Genomic DNA, 23843 nt, shown 5'->3' with positions numbered 1-23843 from the left:
TATGAAGTATACAGTCTTTAATATACATAACATAATTTGTAAACCCATTTCTTATGTCACAAATAATTATAATTATAAATGATAAGTTTTCATTTATTCCAGTTTTATATAAATTTAATTAATAAGATAGTTATGTATATAATTTTAGATTTTGTAATAGTTCTATAATATTTAGGATATTATGTTTTTAATAGGTATACATATCTTTATTTGTTGAAAGTTACATCTTATTTTATTTTTTTTTAATGCTGGAAGAAAAAATATATTTATTATAATTAAAATAGGTATCATATTTTTATCAATAATATATAAAATAATTGACAATTTTAATATTTGGTAGTATAACATATTTTAAACACATTAATTACAAGAATTTAATCAATGGATTGTAAATAATTTTGAGTGATTTATCCGTTATATCTCTTCGATGTAAATAAGATTGTAATTATTTTCATGCTTAAATAGAATGTATCCTTTTTTTCAGTGGATGCTATTTACCATAGAACCTGTTTTCCGAATATATAGACTATTTATATAATTTAGAAAAGGAAAAGGAAATATCAATATTTTTTTTTACTAGACCACATTGGCGAGGGGAGTATTGTAATAGGAGGTTTTAGTGCGGCCTCTGACAATCCATGAAAACAATATGACGCTAAAGCCGTTTTCTACACCCGGGCCAATATACGATATTTGAAATACAATACAAATATAATATACGGGCCGAGCCCTTCTATTTTCAGAATAGGCTATTGCAATATGGTAAACATAATAGATATATAACTTATCCTTTATAATATGTCCTCATTTACACCACACGCATCCTAAACAACGGCGTTTACAAAGTTGATAGAATGACCACACGAGTGTCAATAGTAAACGTAATTATACTCGGGTAGAGCGGAGATAGTGGAAATAACGTGATAGGGATGTCACCGAAGGATAAATGGAATAATGTTGGTTGACAAATATTGTAATGGCATAGTAATGTACCTATATTAATAGTGTCGAAGTGCTGCCTAAGCGTGTTTACTATATAGTAGCAGTATACATATAAAGTATAACCGCATCAATTTGCCAGTCATTACTTTAGGAAAGCCTCTAAAATCTAAAGCCAAAAATAATATGGTCACAAATTAATTTTTAAATTTAATGTAGCATAATCACTGCAATATAAAGTTTTTTTATTTGTTGTTATAATGCATATAATTGTAATCAATTATACGATATATAAGTATAAAATTATTGTTCAATAAGCTAAACACATTGTCGATTCTAATGGTTCTTGTTAATTTTAACATTTAATCTTAAGAAAGGAGTCATACAATAGCGACTAATTCATTTTCAAAATTCAGTATAAAGTAATTTATTTTTATAATTGTTTTAAAACTTGTACCGGTACTCTGTAATAAATGTTCCGTATAATACTTATAAATAATTCACCTTTAAGGTTTATACTAATATCAAAATTAAAAGTTGCTTATGAACTTTTAATATTTTAATATAAGTAACAAAAATTGGGTTGAATAAAAAAAATTATAGTTCGAAATTTGAGTAAAAATATTTATGATAAACTTGAGATAATGATAATAACATATGAAGACAATAACTAACAATATTTGTTTATTATTTTATGGACGATAAAATAATATTTTAGACATATAATTACATTTTTCATTATATTTATAACAAAGTATATTAATCTTAAAACAATTTTTACAATTCAAAAATTGATTTTGAGAATTTCAATACTATCTATAAGATTCCTGTATACTATTATTTATTGGTAGTTTTTGCAATTTACTTATAAATATTAACACTTTAAAAATGAGAAAGTTGTATTAATGTCACGATTCCAAAGCAAAAACTTCAATAATCTATGAAAAATTTGTATTATTAAATTAATTTTACTTAATATGTTCAAAAAAAAGTATATATTTTTATTGAGTATAATAATTGTGATGTAAAAACTGAATGGAAAATTTTATATTTTTTAAATAAGGTACTAGGATTCATAAATTTTCTACCACCAAATATTTGCATCTCACCTGAACTTTAAAATTTGAATAACTATTTGGAGAATAATAAATAAATAAATTAAATATTAACATAAATTAGCTCTATAAGTTGATTATCTCAAATTTTGGATAAGTTTGAAAATAAAATATAATATTTTGAGTTTAAGTAAGTAATTTAAATTATTATAATTTTTGTAGTTTCTATTTCAGTATTAATTTAAAAAAAATATTTATTATGTTTAAAGTATTGGTAAAAAATATAGTTTTTGACGACAAACAGGATTAATAGACACTCTGTATAAGTATTATGATATATTATATAAAAACGCTTGCTTTTAACGATTATATTTTCTTATAGCAAATACCCATCATCATCTCTTTATTGAAAATCGACTGTTCGGCCCTTTTTGAATATTTGTTTGAAGATGATTGGGCGTGACGTTCCCATTGGTGTGGCATTTTAAGTGACATTCATATTTCATAAGTACAGATGTTGATCTTGTCAGAGATAAGAAATTAGCTTTACGAACACACCCACACGGTACGTTCGCTTTTTTCCTGATAGCCATCGTCGGCACAGTTTCTCAAAAATAGATACACGCTAACCTACGAACAATTATTATATTCAACACGTAGGCGTTGTGCCCACTAGAAAATGTGGATGTAATAGTTATGTATGAACCTATGTATGTATAATGTATATTATATGCATTAAAAAGCATTGTTTTTAATTTATTTAGACACTTTCAACAATATTATGATTATTATATATAGTATTCAATAATATACCTACCTATCAAGATTTTGATATTTATTGAAAAAATTATTTGATTGCATGGATTTATTTTTCTATTAAAATGTTTTTTATTGTATTAATAATTTTAATATAATATGGAAATCAGAAAAATTCTGCAAACTCATTGTACATAAATTTAGATATTTTAATACACAACTAAATTTTTTCATTACATAAATATATTTATCACTAGATTCAAATAAATATGTATCAGACTTTTGTATTACAGCTAAAATGTATTGTATTATATTTCGGCCATAATAATCGATATCTGGTAAAATTCGTCAAATAATATGCAGTATAAAATTGAACGATTTAATAATAATTAAATTGGATTGAAAATGCTATTGGCACAATTAATATTTTTTTTAATTTATGTTTTATTTTTATATAAAATACGTTTAAATACATTTTATATTTATAATATACTAATACGATTCTGCTATAAATATGTTTAACTTAGATTAAACTTAGCAAGTTTAAAAAAAAAAAAAAAAACTATAGTTTTAAATTTGTTTTTTTATACTATCGAAAAATTCTTACTATAATAATACCATTTGTATTGTACTACATACAATTTTAGGCCCTTAAACTAAAATGATAAGTCTTGTGAATATCTTTACAACTTTACTGTGTTTCCAAACAATTGAGCTAATGTATAATAATATAATACAAACAATAAACGAAAATAAAAATTACAATATAAAAACTAAAAAAAATGCCAAGTATTTACCAATTGTAAACTCTAATGGGGTAAAAATGTGAAGGGTTCACTTTAGGTACTCTAAGGTATTGTCATGTGTGTATACTGTATAGTTCTGTTTGAAGATTGGAGTTTCCTCAAGAATCCTCGAGTTTCTGTAACCATTTTCATACAAATTCATTTTAGCTGAGTGGATTGTACCACTTGCATCGTGTTGTTCTGTATAATATTTGCATTCTTGTCTCCTAACAGTCACTATTCAATTTTCATGCATATTTTAAAAATAATAACAATATATTTGGTCTTGTTCTATATCACTCAAAAAAATATTTTTAGAGATTTCTTTAATGGTCTTATCCATGAATGAGAAAAATATCACGAACTAGAGATATATACATTATTACTGAGTTCATAAATTTTCAGATTTAAATACACATAAATCGCTTCACTTTGGTAAGTTTATTTTTGAACTTGGATCACTATTATAATACGTTGGTATGATTCGTACGTTATTTCAGGTAGGTAATTTTTTCTTATGATCAGATACAATAGATATTTATCTGCATTTTTGAAATAAATTATTTTTATAATCATAAATTAATAAACCTGAAATTAATTGATTACTGATCCTCTCTAAATGTAGTTTTAAAATTTCAGAATTTTGTGCAATGTAATGTTTTGTTTTTTTTTATTATTATTATCATACCTACCAAATATTTCGATGTGGTCAATAATTTATCGAATGTTTATATACTCGATTTATATTTGTTATATTTTTATTTATATTTTAATAAATTAAGTTTGAAAGTTAAACTATAATTACAGTAACTATCGTAACTGTGTCGTTAATTAATAACTACAGTATTGTTATTATTGTTGTATAAAAATAATTATATTTATACTTACTAATGATTATTGAAATTGGGTTATATTTTATATTATTTTGTTATTAAATTTATAATATAATTAACTTCGTTTAACATAAACAATAAACATAATAAAGAAATAATATCACGGATGGTAGAAGTTTTATATAATGAAAATATAGAATAATTGAGTGTCAAATTGTATTCGTGTATATCTTAATAATTTTACATATGCAAATCATATGGTTAATAATAATAATAATAATACTTTTATAAAAGTCATCATATTTTTATTGAAAAATTTTAAATATGTTTTTGTTTTTAAATTGAACAAGGAACATTTTTAACTTTATTTTTTGAAATATAATACTTATAGGTCACAAGGTTGTAATAATATTTTATCAATGGCGGACATGGAATACTTTTCGGATTAGTAATATTATATGTAATCGTTATCTTAAAGTTTTTATATAAAAAAATAATGGCTGTATAAATTATATCATGTCGTTGATATTTTGATTTTATTTTAATATTTTAATCACGTCTATCATTTTTTCATTTTAATTAAACATAAAATATAGAATATTTGATAACTTTTCAATTTTATAATATTAACCTATCGTTTTCAAATTTAAATCAATTATAAGTAAGTAATTATATAAGCAGTTATTTAATGTATTTTATTTATAAAATTTTAAATTTAAATAGTAATTTATTATTTAAATATAATATTTCCCTAACATTTTAGTCTGAGTGATAATGGTGTTCAGATATAACGATATAAGTGTCAATGAAATGTATTTAATTATACTGTAAATTACAACAATTTATTCCTGTATCATTTGATTTGCATTTAAAAATTAATTATTATTTAAATACTTACAAAACGTGAATAAAAAAGTAAAAACGTTGTCTCTTGTGTTATAAATGTATATGTATATATATTATTGCATATTTGATATTATAATGCTTAGATTGTTGATGATTTTTAAATAATTTTTATCCTTTTTTTTTATACAAATAACTGTGAACTAAAAACTATTATTTAATGTTTTCCTTTGAAAGTTGTATGTCTGTTACGTTGCTTTGACTTTTGAGAGGTACTACATTATATTTTATTCTATATAGTGTATAGTAACTATGTATCAATAGTAATCGTGTGTACTCACAAAATAAGTACAATTTTCTAATTTTCTGTTTAATAGTTAGGTATTATACTGTGGGTTAAGTTAATAGCTGAATGACACCAATTTGACAAACTAGAAATCCATAAAATAATTGGCGTAGTTTTTTTCGTAAACGACATAATAATTCTTTCCATCGTCATGGCTCATTATGCACGCTTTGTCGAAAACGTTTAAGCGATCACAACGAATTTCCACAAGTGTTTATATTATGCGTTACGATTAACGCATATTATATGGGAAATAATTAAATATCTCCGATAGGATAACGATAATGAGAATAAACTTGCATAACTGTTATAACGCGTTATGTATGTTGCACTTAAATGAAATGATTTTCGATAAATAACAATACAACAACGACGATAAAACACAAGCCGTGCTATAACAATACAATATACAGATACGAATTTCGAGTGTTTAAAATGAATAATTGGTGTTATAATCGATAGTACTTAATAATCATCATAATCATCATCATCATCATTATTATTATTGTTGTTGTGGAAGTGTACTAAGACTGTGCAGGAAGACTCGGTCAAAAAATTTATAACTTTATGCGACAATCTCTTGTCGATTAGACGCGCCTTAAAATAATATAGGTGTTGTGTATACAAAATATATACAGGGTAATTCACCAAGCATGCTTACCTTTTATTTTCATTTAATATTCAAATTCTGATTTTGGAATATTTAAATACACTTAAAGACAATATTTTTGAATTCTAAACAATTTTTTACTACGGAGTGACTTGTTTTTCAAATGAAAACTTTTCTTTTTACTGAAAATTATTTAATGGATAAATATACCTAATTCAAAATTCAAACAAGTAGATTCTTAGTTATTAGTTAGTATATTAAAATTTTGTATTCTGGGAATCTACTCATTTGAATTTTGAATTGGGTATAATTTATCCTTAATACACACATTTAAGTAACACATGACTTGTTTGAGTTTTAATATTTCTGTTAAATAATTTATAGTTTAAAATTAGGACGGATAAAGGAGGCTTATCGTTTGAAAAACAAAAGTTTTTATTTCCATGAGACACTATTCAAATAGAAGAAAAATCTAAAGATTTTGAAATAATGATTTTTAAATGTATTTAAAAATTCTAAAAACAAAGTTTGAATAAATTCATTATTATAGAAAAAAATGAGAATGAGCATGGTTGGTGAATCACCCTATATTTTATATGTATATATAATATTATATGTATTTAATCATGCAAACGAAGAGAGTACATCACCGTGTCTCGTGCATTTCCGCCGCCGCCGCTGCCTAACGGAATGATAATAGTAATGCGATTTGAAAATGGCGTGACGGGTTACGGTGGGTAGCACGGCGTTTCATGGTGACGGGTGGTAGCGAGGTGGTGTCGGCGGTGCACTCGTACGCGCGGCCGTAACTCGATTACGGGCGTCGTTGGCGGAATCGGCTTCTGTCTACTACTACTACTACTACTACTACTACTACTACTACTACTATAGTCATTTTCGTCGTCACCGTCTTTAGTCTTCGGTTTTGTATTTAATTTGAACGCGAATGAGGAAACCGGACAAACTTAAGAATTTATAATATATATACTCTAGTATTACAGCATCGTGTCGTCGCAATCGCCGTGCTGGATAGGTTCCGTGATGCACTTTATAAACTTCAATTTGTTCTCATTTGCACCGGATGTGTATGTTTTTTGCATTTCCCCCGGGGTAAATGCTATGGATTCGTGGGGGAACGCTTTATTATTCTCTTCAATACTGTTTTTCTCTCTCTATCGCCTTTCTATATCTCTTTTCGTTTTCTCCTCACATCGTGATGTTTATTTGTCACTTATAGTTCACCGCCGTCACGTGAAATAAAATTTCGAAAATTTTTCTGACCTGTTTTTATAAACATTTATTGTTACCTATTCGAAAGTCTTCATAAAAATTGTTTCCGATTAAAAATTATCGTGCTTTTATATAATTCATTTTTACACTGAATTCATTATTATTTATGAAATAATGATAGAAAAGTTTACACCTAAGTTTAACTTTTACTAAGACCGGTGAAAATTTAATATTTTTCTTTACTATAAGAGTATAAGAAAATATAAGTTTTTATATTTTGTATTATAATAAATATTCATGTTAATGTGTTATATACTAATCCTTAGCAATATTAATCTTCAATAGTGTGTATTAGTATATTAAGTCTTCTAGTGATGGTATCGTTATTTTATAAACTAGATTTTTATGTGACTATAAAGGTATTGAAATAAATTAGAAAAAAAATTTATCTTATTATTATTGTTCGTTTTCATATTAATTTTCATCAGATTGTATTTTTAAAGTGAATCGATCAATTTTAATGCGTCGTGTATGTCGACCCCCGACTATACGGCGTATTGTATAGGTAATTCAACTACACCCGTGTCAATGTCAATTTAGCGTATGGAAAAACGATCGGCTGTACTAAGAGTAACATACAGTTTCTCCTTAGTAAAAACGATTTACAATATTGACTTAGACTTAAAATGACATTAAAAATAAAAATTCCTATTCAAACAAGGCGTATATTATGCATGTACGTGTTGTATATCTACCTATTATGTATTCAGGAGGCTTGTCTAAATTATCAATTGAAATATTCAACTATAGATATCATAAATAATAAAATTATGAAAAATTCATGATAATGAAAACATGCAATTCTATATACACACATATTTTATAATAGTAAATTATTATGAACAGATTATATTTATGATACTTTCTGATCATTTTGTATACACATAAATGTATTCACATAAAAAATAAAAAAATAAGTTTTCAATTTGTTTTAAATTTATTATTTTCTATAATAAGTTCTTTGTAATGAACATTTTTATTTTAATAGGCATAGCTATGAAATTAATATGATAGGTAGAAAAATATACAAATTTTATGATCACTCGATTTTTTAATTTTAATTTTAATAACTTTAACTATTTTTTTCTTAAACCAATGTTCAAAAAGGAAATTATGCATTTTTAATATTAAAGGTATTTAAATATTTCTAATTACATTGATATCTCACCTTCACAAATTTTTATTACAAATTAATTTTAAAATTTATTATTTTAGACAATTATAAGTTATTATACAATTTAATCTAGAATAATTTTAATACAATTTGATGTATTATATTAATAAATAATTTTCATATTATATAAGTATTCAATATAACTTGAAGATATTTTACTGAATGGATGTTAATTTAACTTAATAACGTTCAATGAAGCTAAATAAACAGCAATTATTGATATTGTTGTATTATGTTCATACAAATATAATTGAAATAAAAGATATATTTTTATAATATAAAAATAGTTATATATTTCGAGTTTCACTTTTATAGTTACTGAAACATTTATAAAAACATTACTTCGGTGAACTATGCAAAATATTTCGACGTTTTCAATCCACGTACTTCAAAAACCATTGGTATTAATGGTATAACCATAAATTTAAACTGTCGAAACGCTAAACATTTTTTGATGACATTTTAAGCTAGGGAGGAAATAGCAAAGTCACGGGTAGCTGATTTCTAAAACATAAGGGTTACTTTCCCCCACGAATGCGAAATTGAAATTGTGACAAGACATCAATTTTTAAAAGCCAATAATATTATGTGCACTGGTTTGTGAATAAAATTTATTTTTCTAAAAATTTGTAGTACACGTGCAATATACGTATTTTAAATTAACTGTCATTGGCTGTCAGATTTAAGCGGGAAACAGTTTATCGTACACAATGGATTCTAAATAATACCGTAAAGAATAAAGTTTTTCTGAGGAGGATGGGTAGCTGGATTGTTTCGAAGAGTCTGTGTGCATGAATATAATATACAACGTTCAGATTATAATGTATGGAAATGTGTCATTACGTCAGTAATAGTTGGGTGAATCCATTTTGGTATTACGCGTTTTCTTGTTTTCACCCGAACACCAATGCCTTTACACAATGTCGTTTCAAGTTTCCTGGTTTGTTATATAGTAGTACAATGTCTCACAGAAATGGCAGGCCTCGTATTAATTTGTTATTATTCTTTTCTTGTTATAAGTATACGCGGTCGATATAAATATATATTTCTTTTTTTTAGCAACCCCCCTTGTTTTTTATTAGGCTTATTAAAAGAACTCGTGATTTTACAAACCCCGCAGGGTTTAAAATGGAGTTACGTTGGCAGTCACCACGTTTCATATACGTGGTAATCCTGAGGTTTGATTATAATCATAAAAAAAAAATAACAGAGACTTGCATTTTAAACAGAGAACCCCTTGATGGTAATTAAATCACGTAGTACTCCATTTTGGCGTATCGAAAGGTCATTTATTGTTACGGAAATTGCTATTCGTTTATAATATTTTAATCTCCATACCGTTTCTAAGTGGGTCGTTGGGTTTGATTCACATGCATTTAGTGTAGTCCACCATAGTTAATTTCTCACAAATTGAAAGGGATTCAAAACAGGTGCAAAAATCTACATATGTAACTATACGTGTCTGGTAAAAACCACCCATTAAAAATAAATATTACGGGATTAGAATAGAACTAAACTTCATTATATCAATATCGACGTTAATGAATATAATTTTTTTTACGAAGATCGATTAGTAGTTAAATTACTATAATACTATGACGAGAAAAAAATCAGAGTGAAAATAATTACGGATAGTGGTAAATAATAAAGAATAAAAATCATACTTTAAATCGATTTTCTAGTCATGCGCAATAGACAATTCAACTAACCCTGACACGAAAATTGTAGTGTCGGGATTTCGTAGTAACACAATGTGATACCCAGGAGCAATGATATTATGCCCAACATAATATATTATTATATTATTACAGTTCCAAATCTCTCGCACATACAAAATAAAAGTTCTGCGGTTATCCGATACACTGATGTTCGCGTATTGTTTAAGTACCAACGATTTCGCCAGTGCCGCAAATTGCGCACGCATTCAGTCGTATTTCATAAAACTTTCGGATAAAAAATTAGTTTTAATAGGTACAAAAGGACGCGACGACCGAAATTACGGGAATGCGTTTCAACTCAGACAACGTCTTAACACGCATTACATATATAATTTACACTATAATAGTAATATTCTACGACGATAAACCGCGGGTCTCTCTTTCTCGCCGGTTTCCTCCACCACATAGAATGCACATGTCACACACACATACACACTGACTTACAAACATATTATAATTATATTATGTACCTATATTATTCAAACGTTTTAATATTAATGTGTACATGTTCGATGAACACGACCTTTACGCACAAATCAAATTCGGTTCCGCACACTTTTGTGAAATAGGAAACTGTCAAGTGCGAATAATGTGTTTTGTTGTCGTCGTTTTCGTACACAATCATATTGTATTCCATATATCCTTCGTATTGTTTAAGATGGCTCGGATAACCTTTTGGGTGTGACTGATTAATAATGTAGTTGCATCATTTATATTATACATATATAAAGTTTTGTATGTTTTTCATCGTATATGGTGCTAAAATTATATCCCAAACAATATTTATAAGAACTATACAACAATCATTAAAAAAAATATATATAACATACAAACAAATATTATTTTTTATGTAATTATATTTTATATCACACATAATAGCTAAATCTTTGTAATGATGATTTGTTATTTTTGTCACCCGCGTACGTGTTGCAGAGACATTTTTTCAAGAACTTTAAATTACTTTACAATAAAATAAGACTGCTGACATTGTAACTTGTTAACAAAAAATAATTAATTAAAGATTAATTTATTATCTTATTGTACTTAAATTATAATTTATCGTGTGCAGTCATAATTTATTCATAATTTTAGAAATTGGTTAAGATTTTATATGTAATAAATATTTAATTTTTCTAAAATGATAATACATAATAATATATAAATATGTATTTATATATTATTAATACTGTTAATATATTCTAAGTTATAACTAAGTTCTAATGAATTTTTTTACTTAAAAGATATGTTAACTCATTTATAATTAAATACAGAAACTATTAAATAGCCTATGTCAAATTAAACATTATACTTATTAGAGTTTCCTTTTTGTTTTTATCTGCAGGAGCCGCTACAGCTTCCAAGGTATATACGGACGCTATAATGAGATTGGCCAAACAATCTCAGCAAGGAACTTGGGGAGGATCAGCCGATATTGGTAAGTTATCATAAAAAGTTATCTTCTTTTCGTATAAACGATGATGGCACTGCTATGAGTAACTTTGACGGGAATAACGTCCCATTACATTTTATCACTATCATAATACAGTTACATATTATTATTTTTTTATTCAATCACATGTATGTTTAATTTCATTTGATTATATGTAGATTTAGATTGGTAAATTATTCATACCCAGAAACAATTTGTTTACGTTAGTATTATTATTATTATTTTATTTTTTTACCCAACAACACGTCACGTGTTTTTGTGTAAACAAATCGATTTGTCGAGAAAATGGCAACCGGCTAATTTCTGTCGTTTTCCTCCCGAAAGGCTATGCAAATACAAGAGATAAATATTGCATTTTCGACTCGTATTTCTCTACCCTTAATCCTTGTTTCTGTGTCGAATTAACAATCAACCACCGACAACACTATTGTTCAAATATTGGATGATATTTTTTGTTTATCGAATATGACATCAAAAATAAAAATAAATTAAAGAATAAGTAATTGAATTTTAGATAATTTATTTGAATTACATTCCCTCAATGGATCACAATTTTTCACAACATATTGTTCTGTCAGCCACATTGGCATGAAGGTGTATAGTTGTATTAGATATATTGTATAATAATGTACACATATATATTATTATATATACATTTTGCTAGAATACAATTCTGTCATCTAGTTCCGACCGTGTTTAATATTTATTGCAACAGTATTTGAGCTAAAGCAATAAAAATATATTGTCATTTATTGAATCGTTAATGTAGTAAACTTAGAAAATAAAATTGAAAACATTAAAAACGACAATAAAAAAAGTTTTCGATGAAATAAAGTCTAAGTGTATAAAATACATTGGAATTAATATAATATATTATTTCCTTTAATAAAATAATTATATTTTTTATGTTCTGGAATAAATCAGTATAATATGTAATATAAGTAACATTTTACGTGACCGTGTTTTTAAAATCTAATATCTAGTTTGTGTCGACGATACTAGAAAAAATATCAATAATACGACGTATTATCGCTTTTCTTCATACGGGGCTTATAATATGATAGTTTGGCTCTATCCCCCACTACATGCGAACTTCACGAAATCACATTACTTTGAATATTATGGTTACAATAAAACGGCATAAAATATTTTTCTTTACACACAAAACTCCAAATTATAAACTGACGCCCATATAACATATGAACATATAGGTAACAAATATCCAATATGTTATTAACACGTATATGATCCAATCATTATTAGTTTAGAAAACCTTGTTGGCATTATACATTCAAATTATACAACAAAAAATATATTATACTAATAAAAATAAATTAGAAGTGACAGTTTTTTATTTTTACCACAAATTATATAATTGCCGTTTCGCGTGAAACAAAAATTATAGTAAATAAAAATTATGGTCTGGTTCATTTTAATAAAATTGTAAATTATACTTTAGAGTAGGTCATAAAGTGTTTTCAACTCTGACGTAAAGCGATAATGTTTAATACTGTGGAAATAATAGAAATTCTTATTATTGTTTTCGATACATTTAAATAATCATCCCATATCAATTATAAATAATAAATTATTTAAGAGGAAAAATAAATGCTTTTAAAATGTTTAAATAACGTTATATTTAAAAATCATTGTACTTCAATAACACAACTCATGGGCACCGTATTATTGTGACATAATGAAAATTTTAATTATATCGTTACAAAATAGCATGTCCTTATAAATAGTTCAATTTAAGAACAAACATTATACAATAACAAAGTTTGCTTTGGTTTAATTTATTTTGATATACTTCTTTATTTTAATTATTATCGTACATAGTTTTAAAGAATCGTTTAACAATTTAATATAGCTATTCTAGTATTAAGTATAATATATAGAAATACATATAGAACGAAAAAAAAAAGCTAATAGTAGGTATTTTGTTATATTATTAAATAAATTACTTATAGCTTATTAAATTGTTAAAGCTGCCACAAAGTGATATAAAAAAAGCGTAATATTAATAAATATTTACACCTATATTGTTATTTACGAAATTCATATCAAACAAAAATAATCAAATTTTCTTATTGTATAGCTAACTATAATCCTAAGACTACATAGGTTGTAAATAAACACACGAATAATGAAAAAAAAAAAGCTTTCATATCTTAAATACTTCTGTGAAATATCAATAGTTGTATGCATAAATTATTATTTGTTTAATATTGCGTTGGTTGTTTTTTAAACAATAACAGATGAGGATAAGACTTCGTTATTTATACCTCAGCATTGTAAAAAATATTTTGCAAATAAATAGTTAAATGTTTTTATGTTATAAAAAGTAAAAGTAATATTATATCACATTATATTATTATTATTATTTTACTATCTTATTATATTTCATGTTAAAAAAATGAAACTAAACGTAATGGGATCGAAATTGAATAAATTTCAAAATCTAATTTATACTGTATATTGCTAGATACATATAATAATTTTTTTTTGCCAGTATGAAAGCCATTTGATTGGATCGTCTAACCTCAGCTAGAATTGTTTGTTCAATTGATATGTATGTTAATAAAGTACACTGTTATAGTGTTACTATTAAAGTATAGCTATCTTCTTAAGATAATTCATGATAAATTACACTGTGCTTGCGCATATTATTGTATTCAGACTAAAAAAAAGGGAAATAGAAATTATATTAAATTCTTATAGGTATTGTAAATTTAACCAGTACAAGGATACAGAATTTCATTGGCATTTTACTTATACAGTTTTGATACTTTTATGTGTTAGTATATAATCTGTAGAAACCAAAAATAGAGGAAATTTTCTGTATACGATTAGATTTAAAAATCTAATATTTCACTGTATTGCTGTCAGTCTTTGTGATTGTAAAGATTATTTTCCCTTCTCTATACAAAAACTTGGTTTGATAAAAAACATCGTTTGCTTTAGTCGTATATTATATGGATTATATGAAATACATTACAAGCAGTATGGTACCTACTATCTGTTTTTATTATATCTATTTAACTTTTATAAATTTAGTTATAGAAATCGACTTTTATAATATTAAAAAAATATTAACCTCGTATTTTGCATTACACTTTTATATAAAATGTCTCTAAATTATGATAAATATTTCTCAAAATAGATTTGTTTTCTTTATTAGTTATATGAACAATATTTCTGTTTTTGTTACTTATTATTATTATTTCAAATAATATTATATATTGGTAACAACTCGAGTAAACGTCGTTTTCCTGTTAAAATCGGCGTATACGAGGGAGTGAAATGAAAAAAATCTCGTACACCCATAATTCTGTCAAATGTATTGTTTGGTTGGGGTGTTCTACCGATAAAAGGTCCCCCAACCCTTCCCATCCTAACCTCTTGAAATTTATTGTGGCGCCATCATACTAACAGTGTTTTTCAAATAATGAAAGAGCAGTGATTTCAAGTCAAAGGCCGTATAAAAGCCTGAAACCCTGAAGATAAGCTAGTTTCTAGGGGGTAGGTTGGTTTTTTCTCAGTTTTCTCCCAAACGTTTCAAAATTAAATACTGCGACTAACAACAGCAGAGTAAGTAGTCGACTAGTGGTAAACGAAGACTTACAACTACTTAAGGGATTTCTGAGTTCAGGTTTCGTCATGTTTCCGACACATATTATACCAATACATATTCGTCAACTAAGGGTAAACGGTTCTTACCACCCCTTGTTATAGTAGGTATAGAAATATGATATCATCAAGTTTGCTGATAAACGTTATATGATATATCACAATAGGATACGGTTGGTTGGATTTATTTAACATCACCTATGAAATCGAGAAAAATGCACAAGGAATTTAAGGATTCTTATAGGTACCTTAGATTTTCTAAGGTACTTTTATTTGATGATGGCCTATTATGAATTATTATGCTATCGAATTTTAAAAAATAATAATATATATATGATTGATAATAGGTTTCATTGTTTAAATATGAACAATTAAATTGATTTCCAGATGTAAATTAAATAGTAATTCTCAATTATTTATTAGAAATAAGTTCAAAACATCTATTTAGTTCTTTAAAAATTTTTTTAAGCATGTAAAACAATAAAGTTCTTCATAATTTATATAATTGAAATAATAAAAGAATTAATATATATAACGCTACAAAAATTATAAGATTCGTAGTATACTTAGTTTTTTGTGGCTATACGTATTATAATAAAATATAATCTTTTAGATGTTAAAATAACTAAGTATCTGTTTATCATCATTAGTTACTACAAAAGTTATAGTTCATAGTTACTTATATTTATTATAACAATTTAAAATATTTGACAATGTATTGAATTTGTTATAATTATTTATTATTCAATGTTGAATATACAATCATTATAATCAATAGTCATAAAAAACGAAATTGTTTAGTTCATTTATTTTTTAATTCTTTATGACTTATGAAACAGATTTGACTTAAAATTTTAGTTTTCTTACTAATATGTTATATAGTAATTCTTTATTTTTCATTATTTTTTAAACTAACAAAAACAGTATATATATATATATATATATATATATATATATATATATATATAATAGTTTCAATGTTGAATAAAATGTCTAGTTAGTACTAGAAAGATGTCAATGACAATTAATTTTTGTTTTTAACAATTTACATATTATACTAAAAAAAATAGCTATTACAACACTTTAAATTGACTTTAAAATATCTTATTTTTGTTTTTTATTTTCAATTTTTATAAGAATAAAGACGTAATTTAAATTTCAGGAAAGTAAAAAAGTTCAAGTTGTTCTGGTGTTACAATAATACAAGCACATTATTTTTATTCCCGAATTAAACCATTGCTTAAAAAATATTTAAATAATTTCTGGTCGGTACGTGGTTGTATAAGTATATAGCATCGTACGCTCGAACTTCTTATTTCGTTACAAGTTGAATAAGTCCTTACCTTTTTATGACGACACGTTATCGACTGCAACAAGAGAATACAGAGTAAATTATAATATTATACTTCCCATGAAATATTACCTTAACAGCGATATACAGGTGCTGTGATAGGGTGGAAGATAATAAAACGCCGTTTCCCAAACAAAATTGAACGACCATAACCCTGAATAACTGGTTAAGGTTTTTTTTATCATTTTTTTTAATACAAGTACTCATATCAAATCTTACCCAACGATAGTGGGTAATGGTAGGTATATATTTTTTTTCAAACGACATGAACCATTAAAAATAAATAATTAACTAGATATATTTAATCAACTGTTGACAAGAAGTGTATTAATTTGATTTATATACATACCTACATGTCATGTATACATACATATATATATATTTGTTCAACAGAAGATATTGTGATCTAAACATCCGAGTTTCTTCTCTATTGATGTGAACATTGTAGGAAGAAAAAAATAAAAAGTTTGCTTTTGTCGTTTAATGACTGCATGTTGTGTTTTTATTCCCCTAAGGAAAAAGCCATGTGTAAACTTTCGGTCCCAAGTTCGACGAACATTAACTTTTGCGTTTCAAAATAGTGGAATTATTTCTATATTGTGTTGCCTCTTTTATTCGATGCATCAGATTGATTTATACTAGAGAAATTAGTTAGATTTTGTTTGGTATTTTCTATGATTTTATAAAACTGTATTTATGACGAGATATAAATAAAAGTAATTAACATTTCTGTAGATGAATTTTTTTACGGGTACTTATTTCTATGATGTATATAAAAACAACTAAATAACTGATATGTTTTTTAATTTGTTTGATGATACTTATGATATTATAACATTTTTTTTTTTACAAAAGTTATATAAATGCAATAACTACCAATGTTTATATTAAAAAGTGTTTTTGTCTGTAGGTACCTTTTATTTGTTTTGTTTTATTTATTTCAGTTAGGTTTAAATAATAATATTATTGTTACTTTTTATGCATTTAAAATAATTTGATAAATAAAAAATTGATTTTATTAAATGTATGATATAATTTTTGATTAAAATATGTCTAATACTTGTTATTTAAAATAATTTAATAATATTTGTACAAAGTTATTTAAGTCTTTTAAAATTTACTGGTGATACATGCAATTCCAAAACAGTATATTGCTAATTAACTTCTTATAAAAATGATTGTACATTTATATAATTACTTTAAAATAATTATTTACTTAAAATATCTTCACATAGTATATATGTATCGTAATTATATTATTAAGGATACACTTTATATGAGCTCTTTTTACCACCCGAATTCCATTATAAATATTTATTAAAATTATAATTAATATAAATAATAAGCACCAATTCTTTGGTATTTTACAAAAAAAAAAAAAAAATAACAAAACCATAATAACATATTTTATTCTTTCTCAATTAATAATAATTGTTTCCTTTATTTAAATAAAAAATTATAAATGATGCCTCAGAATTATTAATAATTATTACTTTATTTGTACTTAATTAAAATTAGATCAACCTAGTAAAGTTTGTATGAATATTTCACATTTTATAATAAAAATATAGTTTTTTCTCTCTCATCTGTGGTTGTGTATCGTTTACTTACGGTTTTTAATATATCATATTATTATATAGTTCGTCCTCGGGTAAGGCTTAAAAAAAATTTTCTGCTACACAGCTTATTACGTGTCTTATTCATTGGGGTAGCTCCCCCAGGCAAACGTTATTATTATTCCATTTTCACACCCAACCGAGAAAACCCAGATATCAAGTGGCCGTTGGGGGAAGGTTGGCTGGCAGAATGAATAAGAAAAACTCCTCCCGTATTATCAGCCATCCTGACAGATATGATCAGAAAAAAGTTAAATCCTCACTTCGTCACTATTCCACGGTTATTCGGGTGAAGGGGTGCTTAGACCGTAGGATGAAGGTAGCCGTGAAGAAGACGTGAGAAGATTAAATTGCAAATCCCCGGGCCCATAAAGGAGAACGGGTGTGACATCTGCCGTTGACAACGCGCTTGCGAGTATGGAAAATGAAGAAGAAAAAAAATGTCGGACAGTTTTTACCTTATTGTCGTGAAATATACGATCCTGTATAGTAATATGGGCTGAAAAGGTCGTAAATTCACAAAGAATCCCTGTGCGTAATGGACGTGAGGGCAGGCGATGAAAAAACACATTTTGGGTATAGAGTTTTTGTGACACCGCAGCGCCACTCGTTGTAGGGTTAGTGTAGCCAAAGGTTAGATACACAGCCCAAATAGCACAGTTCAACTTGTTTGATATTTCTTTTATTACGAAGAACTTCTGTTGACTGTTTTAATTGCAATGAAGAAGTTTTGAATTATGTAAACAATGATGAAAAAACATTTGGTAAAAATTCAAAAGTATATAAGTTGAAAGTCATGAACTCTGTTTTATTTATTTTAACTGGATGGTAGCGACCATGGCCGAATTACTTTTATCTCAACGGCTTTATTTATTCTGTTCTTTGTATGGCCATTAAACAAAATTTGAATTATTATGAGATGAAACGTTCCTTTTTGTAACATGCATCATAATATTATTAAATATAAATATAGATGAAGTTCGTACTGTTCAAAGTGTGTAATAATATCATCAACTAAATTTATTATAAATTCATTATTTTTTTAATATTATTTCATTAAATGTATATTATGAAATATATATTAATATTTTAAACAATTATTGAGTATAAATTATCTTCTATGTTTGTTTGTTTATTATACTCTACTGAAATTTCCAAAAGTTTTCAGACATAAATTACAACATTTACCTTTTGATAATAAATAATAATATATTCATATTTAAGTACACGTTTCACCGGAATATTGGATATTTATGGACTAATATTAAATTTGAATTCTTAAATTTAAATTTGGTAAGTTAATTCAGCTAAAGAAAGTAAGTGATGAGTAGAGATAAATCAAACGTATGTAAATAGAAACTGCAGACTACTGACTATCTAGATTCAAGCGGTTGTGAATATGCATACTTTTGATAATCTATGTACTCAAGAGTATAAAGTTTACTAGTATAATACATTACTTATATTACCTCATTCAATATTTATACAAATATGTACCTTGTATCTATACAATTATATACCTACATTTATTTAACCAATAGTTTGACGTACCCGTAGAAATGCAAGGTTAGAAACTTATGATTGCCTACCTAACCTATATTATATCAAATAAGGTATATTTTATTGTTTAGTATTTCATTTTATAAAATATAAACGTAAATAATTATATCATTTTAAACCTATATATCATTGTGTACGTTCAAAATTTAACTTTTTAACTGTATCTCCTTTTTTTTACGTTCTTTTCGTTTTATCTAAACGTAAAGTAAACATACTTTTTTAAAAGTTTACTGTAGTATCTGAATAGGTCCTCCGAACCATCGCTTTACATTGCATTGTGTATCCAGCGAGTCATTCGATTTGTGAAAAAGAAGTGAAATTGGAAAAAATGGCGTTTTTCATCGAACAGTGAAAAATCATGATGGCTATTAGATTTGTTAAGGGGGAGACTGGACTATGGCGAAGTTGCGTTTACCGTTCTTCTGTACGAGCTTGTACGCACTACGCATATGTGAATGTGACAGCTGTAAACGTGTATTGTAGGGTTAGACCACAAAGATATGCTTTTAAACTCTTTATCAGTTTATAGTTGATTACACTTGGCAAATGTACGCCTATTATATGTGAATGTGGCGATAGTAATAACTCTAAAATGTGAAATTGTTGGTGTCATCTTACGGAAGATTAGTCGATTGGAAATTAGACAACTCGTGAACATTGACATTGAACGAGTACCTACTTGATTTTTGTGAAAATATAAAAATCGATAACTATAATAGTTATTAGTTATATATTATACGAACGGAAAACTATACTTTTGCTTTCGCCACAAATGCGGGTTTTTAGTCACTGAACAAAATCGGCTCTGAACCGCAATTGAATATTATCATTATAAATTCTTTTAGAATAGCAGACCGACATTAAAGATATTTTAACATTGTTTAATAATTATATTGGGCTAAATAGCAATTCCAGTGGTGGTTTGGTAGGACGATCAATATTCGATGAATTGTGGTTGTATATAGATAAACATTTGTCTAAAAGTCTAAAACCATAACGAAAACAACCTCGTGAAATATTGTTGAGTTAACATTTATTCGTTGAACGATGTGGTGACGCATAACCCAATAGTCTCCTAGAATTTATAACACATATAATTATAATATTTGTCAAGAAATTATCTCGCCAAGTGTGAAAAACAGTTTTTGGAAAGGTTATGGATTTTGTTAAGTTTTAATAGGAGCTCACAAATTTCTTTTTTTGAAATATCATTAGCTTAAACTTTAAATTTGTATAAAATATCCTTAAATTATTATTTTGATTTTTACACGAAAGATATTTTTGATTTTATGAAATTTAATAATTTTGTTTATTGAAAAAATTATTATAATCCATTTATTCATATGCAAGTTTATTTTACGTTTATTTGCATAAAATATCCCAAAGATAACTCGACAATTTATTATATTATTGTCGTACCATTTTTTTTTCATTAAAAAACTGGAATACAATTATTTTATATTTTATTTCAGTGTTAGTTTACTATGTTTTAGTATAATAAATGAAAATATTATTTTATACGTACCTCTATATAAATATTGTAAATAGTATGTACATACAATTTTGCTAAAAATACTACTTAAATATTATTAGATGTCAAATTAAGTCAACATTATGGAAAATTTCTCGATTTATTAAATTTATATTACGAATATCTATGTTAATATTCTTCTTAACCAAGAACTATAATAGTAGGTAAACGTTGCATCCATAAAATAAAATATAAAATTGATGTTTATACTTATATTTACTATAAAATATATAAAATAATTATACTTCTAACGTTAAAATAAGACTATATTTACAACCAGTAAAATAAATAAGTGTATGGAATGAATAACATGGTGAGAGTATTACCTATTAGTATAACACCTTTTAATTAAATTAATATTATGACGTCTACAACATCATTGGTGTTTTAGTCAGCTTGGTGAGTTTTTTTAAGAGTGTGATGGTAAGTGAAATAAGTGGATTTTACTCTATAGAAGTGTGTTTAAGTGTATACAGATTATTTGTGCTGAATCGGTAGTTATTATTAGGTACTTATCTACCTTTAAACATTTTAATAACTTATATTATAAATTGTATCTAAGTCCATTAATGTTTCATAATTAAATGTTTTTCGTTTAAATAAATAAATAAATAAATCTAAATATGTCCTGGGTATCTTTATATTTGACAGTAATTATTTTAATTTCCATTGCATTTGAATAACAATTTTGACCTGACCAGCGTTTATCTTTTATAATAATAAATATTTTCAAAACACATAGTACTTTTTTATTATATTTATTTGGAATTGAAAAAAAACAATCTCGTGATTACACAACATATTATATTCAATTCCTAATCAATAATAATTTAGTAAGTACATCAATTTATATTTTTATTTTTAGTGTTATTTAAAAAAATGAAATAATCATATTTTTGTAAATTTATTTTTTTCTAAAAGAAATTTAAAATTACTTATCATTACAATACTTTTAATTAAGTAGATATCTTTTTTGCATTAATATGATATTAAATAATATATTATGTTTCGAGTTTATATTTACATCGTTTCATATATTACATTATTTAGTAATAATTGAAAACAATTAATTGAAATTAAATATATTTATTGACCTCGACCAAAACCCAGTATACAGATACTGAATATTATAATTTCTTGATGTTTTTTACTTGAGCAGCTAAAAAGTGCTTTCTACAGTAACCACATAATTGAAAACCCATAGCTCACTCGCGCTCTACTCGGCTTCTTAAATGAGACTTTATTATCGACTTGTATTAAAACTGATACCAATTACGTAGTGCACTTTAAAGAAGCCCCATGTCGAGTAGAAACATGTTTCAACGTATTTGTAACTTATAAGCATTCAACTATTCTATCAGTTAATCCAATTTCTGTTCTACAAGCTGATTCGTAAAAATCTTGTTGGTTTTTAAAATTTGTACATAGAAATGAAAAAAAAAATACTTTTAATAAAATAGAATTTACATACATAATATTATAATATAATCTGGAATAAAGTAATTTATTCTAGAATAGAATATTACGTAGTTATTAATCGTATTTTGTAAACGATTCCGGGATTTTAATGAACATTTGGCTTACACTCTTAATAGGCTATATGTAATAGTAAAAGTAGTAAATATATTTATGTAATGTCGTTTTAAAAAATTGTCAACAATAAATGATTATTAAATGTAGGTACTATCTTAAAACTATCTAAATATTAGAAATTTTAATCTTTTCATAGAAAACTACTAGCATATTTTATATTTACTCACTTTCTACTTGTTGGTATTCTTAAATTATGCAATATTTTATTATTTATTAATTTATTATACCAAAAAAACAGTATTTTATAAGCACGTTAGTTTTCTTTAAATAATATCAATCGAAATTCGGTGTATTCGTTTTAATAACAATTTAAATATTTTTTTTTCTTTAAAATTTTTGAAGAATAATTTTCAAAAAATATTTGATAGGTTACCTACCTAATATTATTGTTTATATTTTATAAATATTGATAACTAATAAAAACTATAAACACTTATTTATTTTATTTCTTATAAACTTTTAAATTGATTTGAGTAATTAAAAATTATTCAACTAATAATTTATTTTTTTTAAAAATATAGAAATCGTATTTATAATTTTTAATTAGTTTTCATTACGTTATTGCGATTTAAAACCGTGTACTTTTAATTGTGTAAGGTGTACTTTGATTTTACAAATGTTTGTAGTATTCAATACGGATTTATTAAATTACTTACCGTATATATAATAAACTTTTGTCGAGATATAATACTACATTTCAAAAGTTGAATAAAAAAAATAAAAATATTTATAATAAACGTTTATCTTTATGAAAAAATCGATC

At 25.5% G+C, this 23843-nt stretch overlaps 1 protein-coding gene across 2 annotated transcripts in view; it reads left to right on the top strand.

Moving 5' to 3' along the window:
* LOC113555863 (brain-specific angiogenesis inhibitor 1-associated protein 2) overlaps positions 1–23843 on the top strand; it is a 94433-nt gene that overhangs the window by 32720 nt on the left and 37870 nt on the right. For both annotated transcript variants that reach the window (XM_026960455.2, XM_026960445.2), the window contains exon 3: positions 11692–11784. In XM_026960455.2, coding sequence (XP_026816256.1) covers positions 11692–11784 — 93 coding nt within the window. The remainder of the gene's footprint in view (positions 1–11691; positions 11785–23843) is intronic.

Source organism: Rhopalosiphum maidis, chromosome 1 (genome assembly GCF_003676215.2).
Source record: "Rhopalosiphum maidis isolate BTI-1 chromosome 1, ASM367621v3, whole genome shotgun sequence".
Taxonomy (NCBI): domain Eukaryota; kingdom Metazoa; phylum Arthropoda; class Insecta; order Hemiptera; family Aphididae; genus Rhopalosiphum; species Rhopalosiphum maidis.
This window is presented reverse-complemented; position numbering and strand designations above follow the sequence as displayed.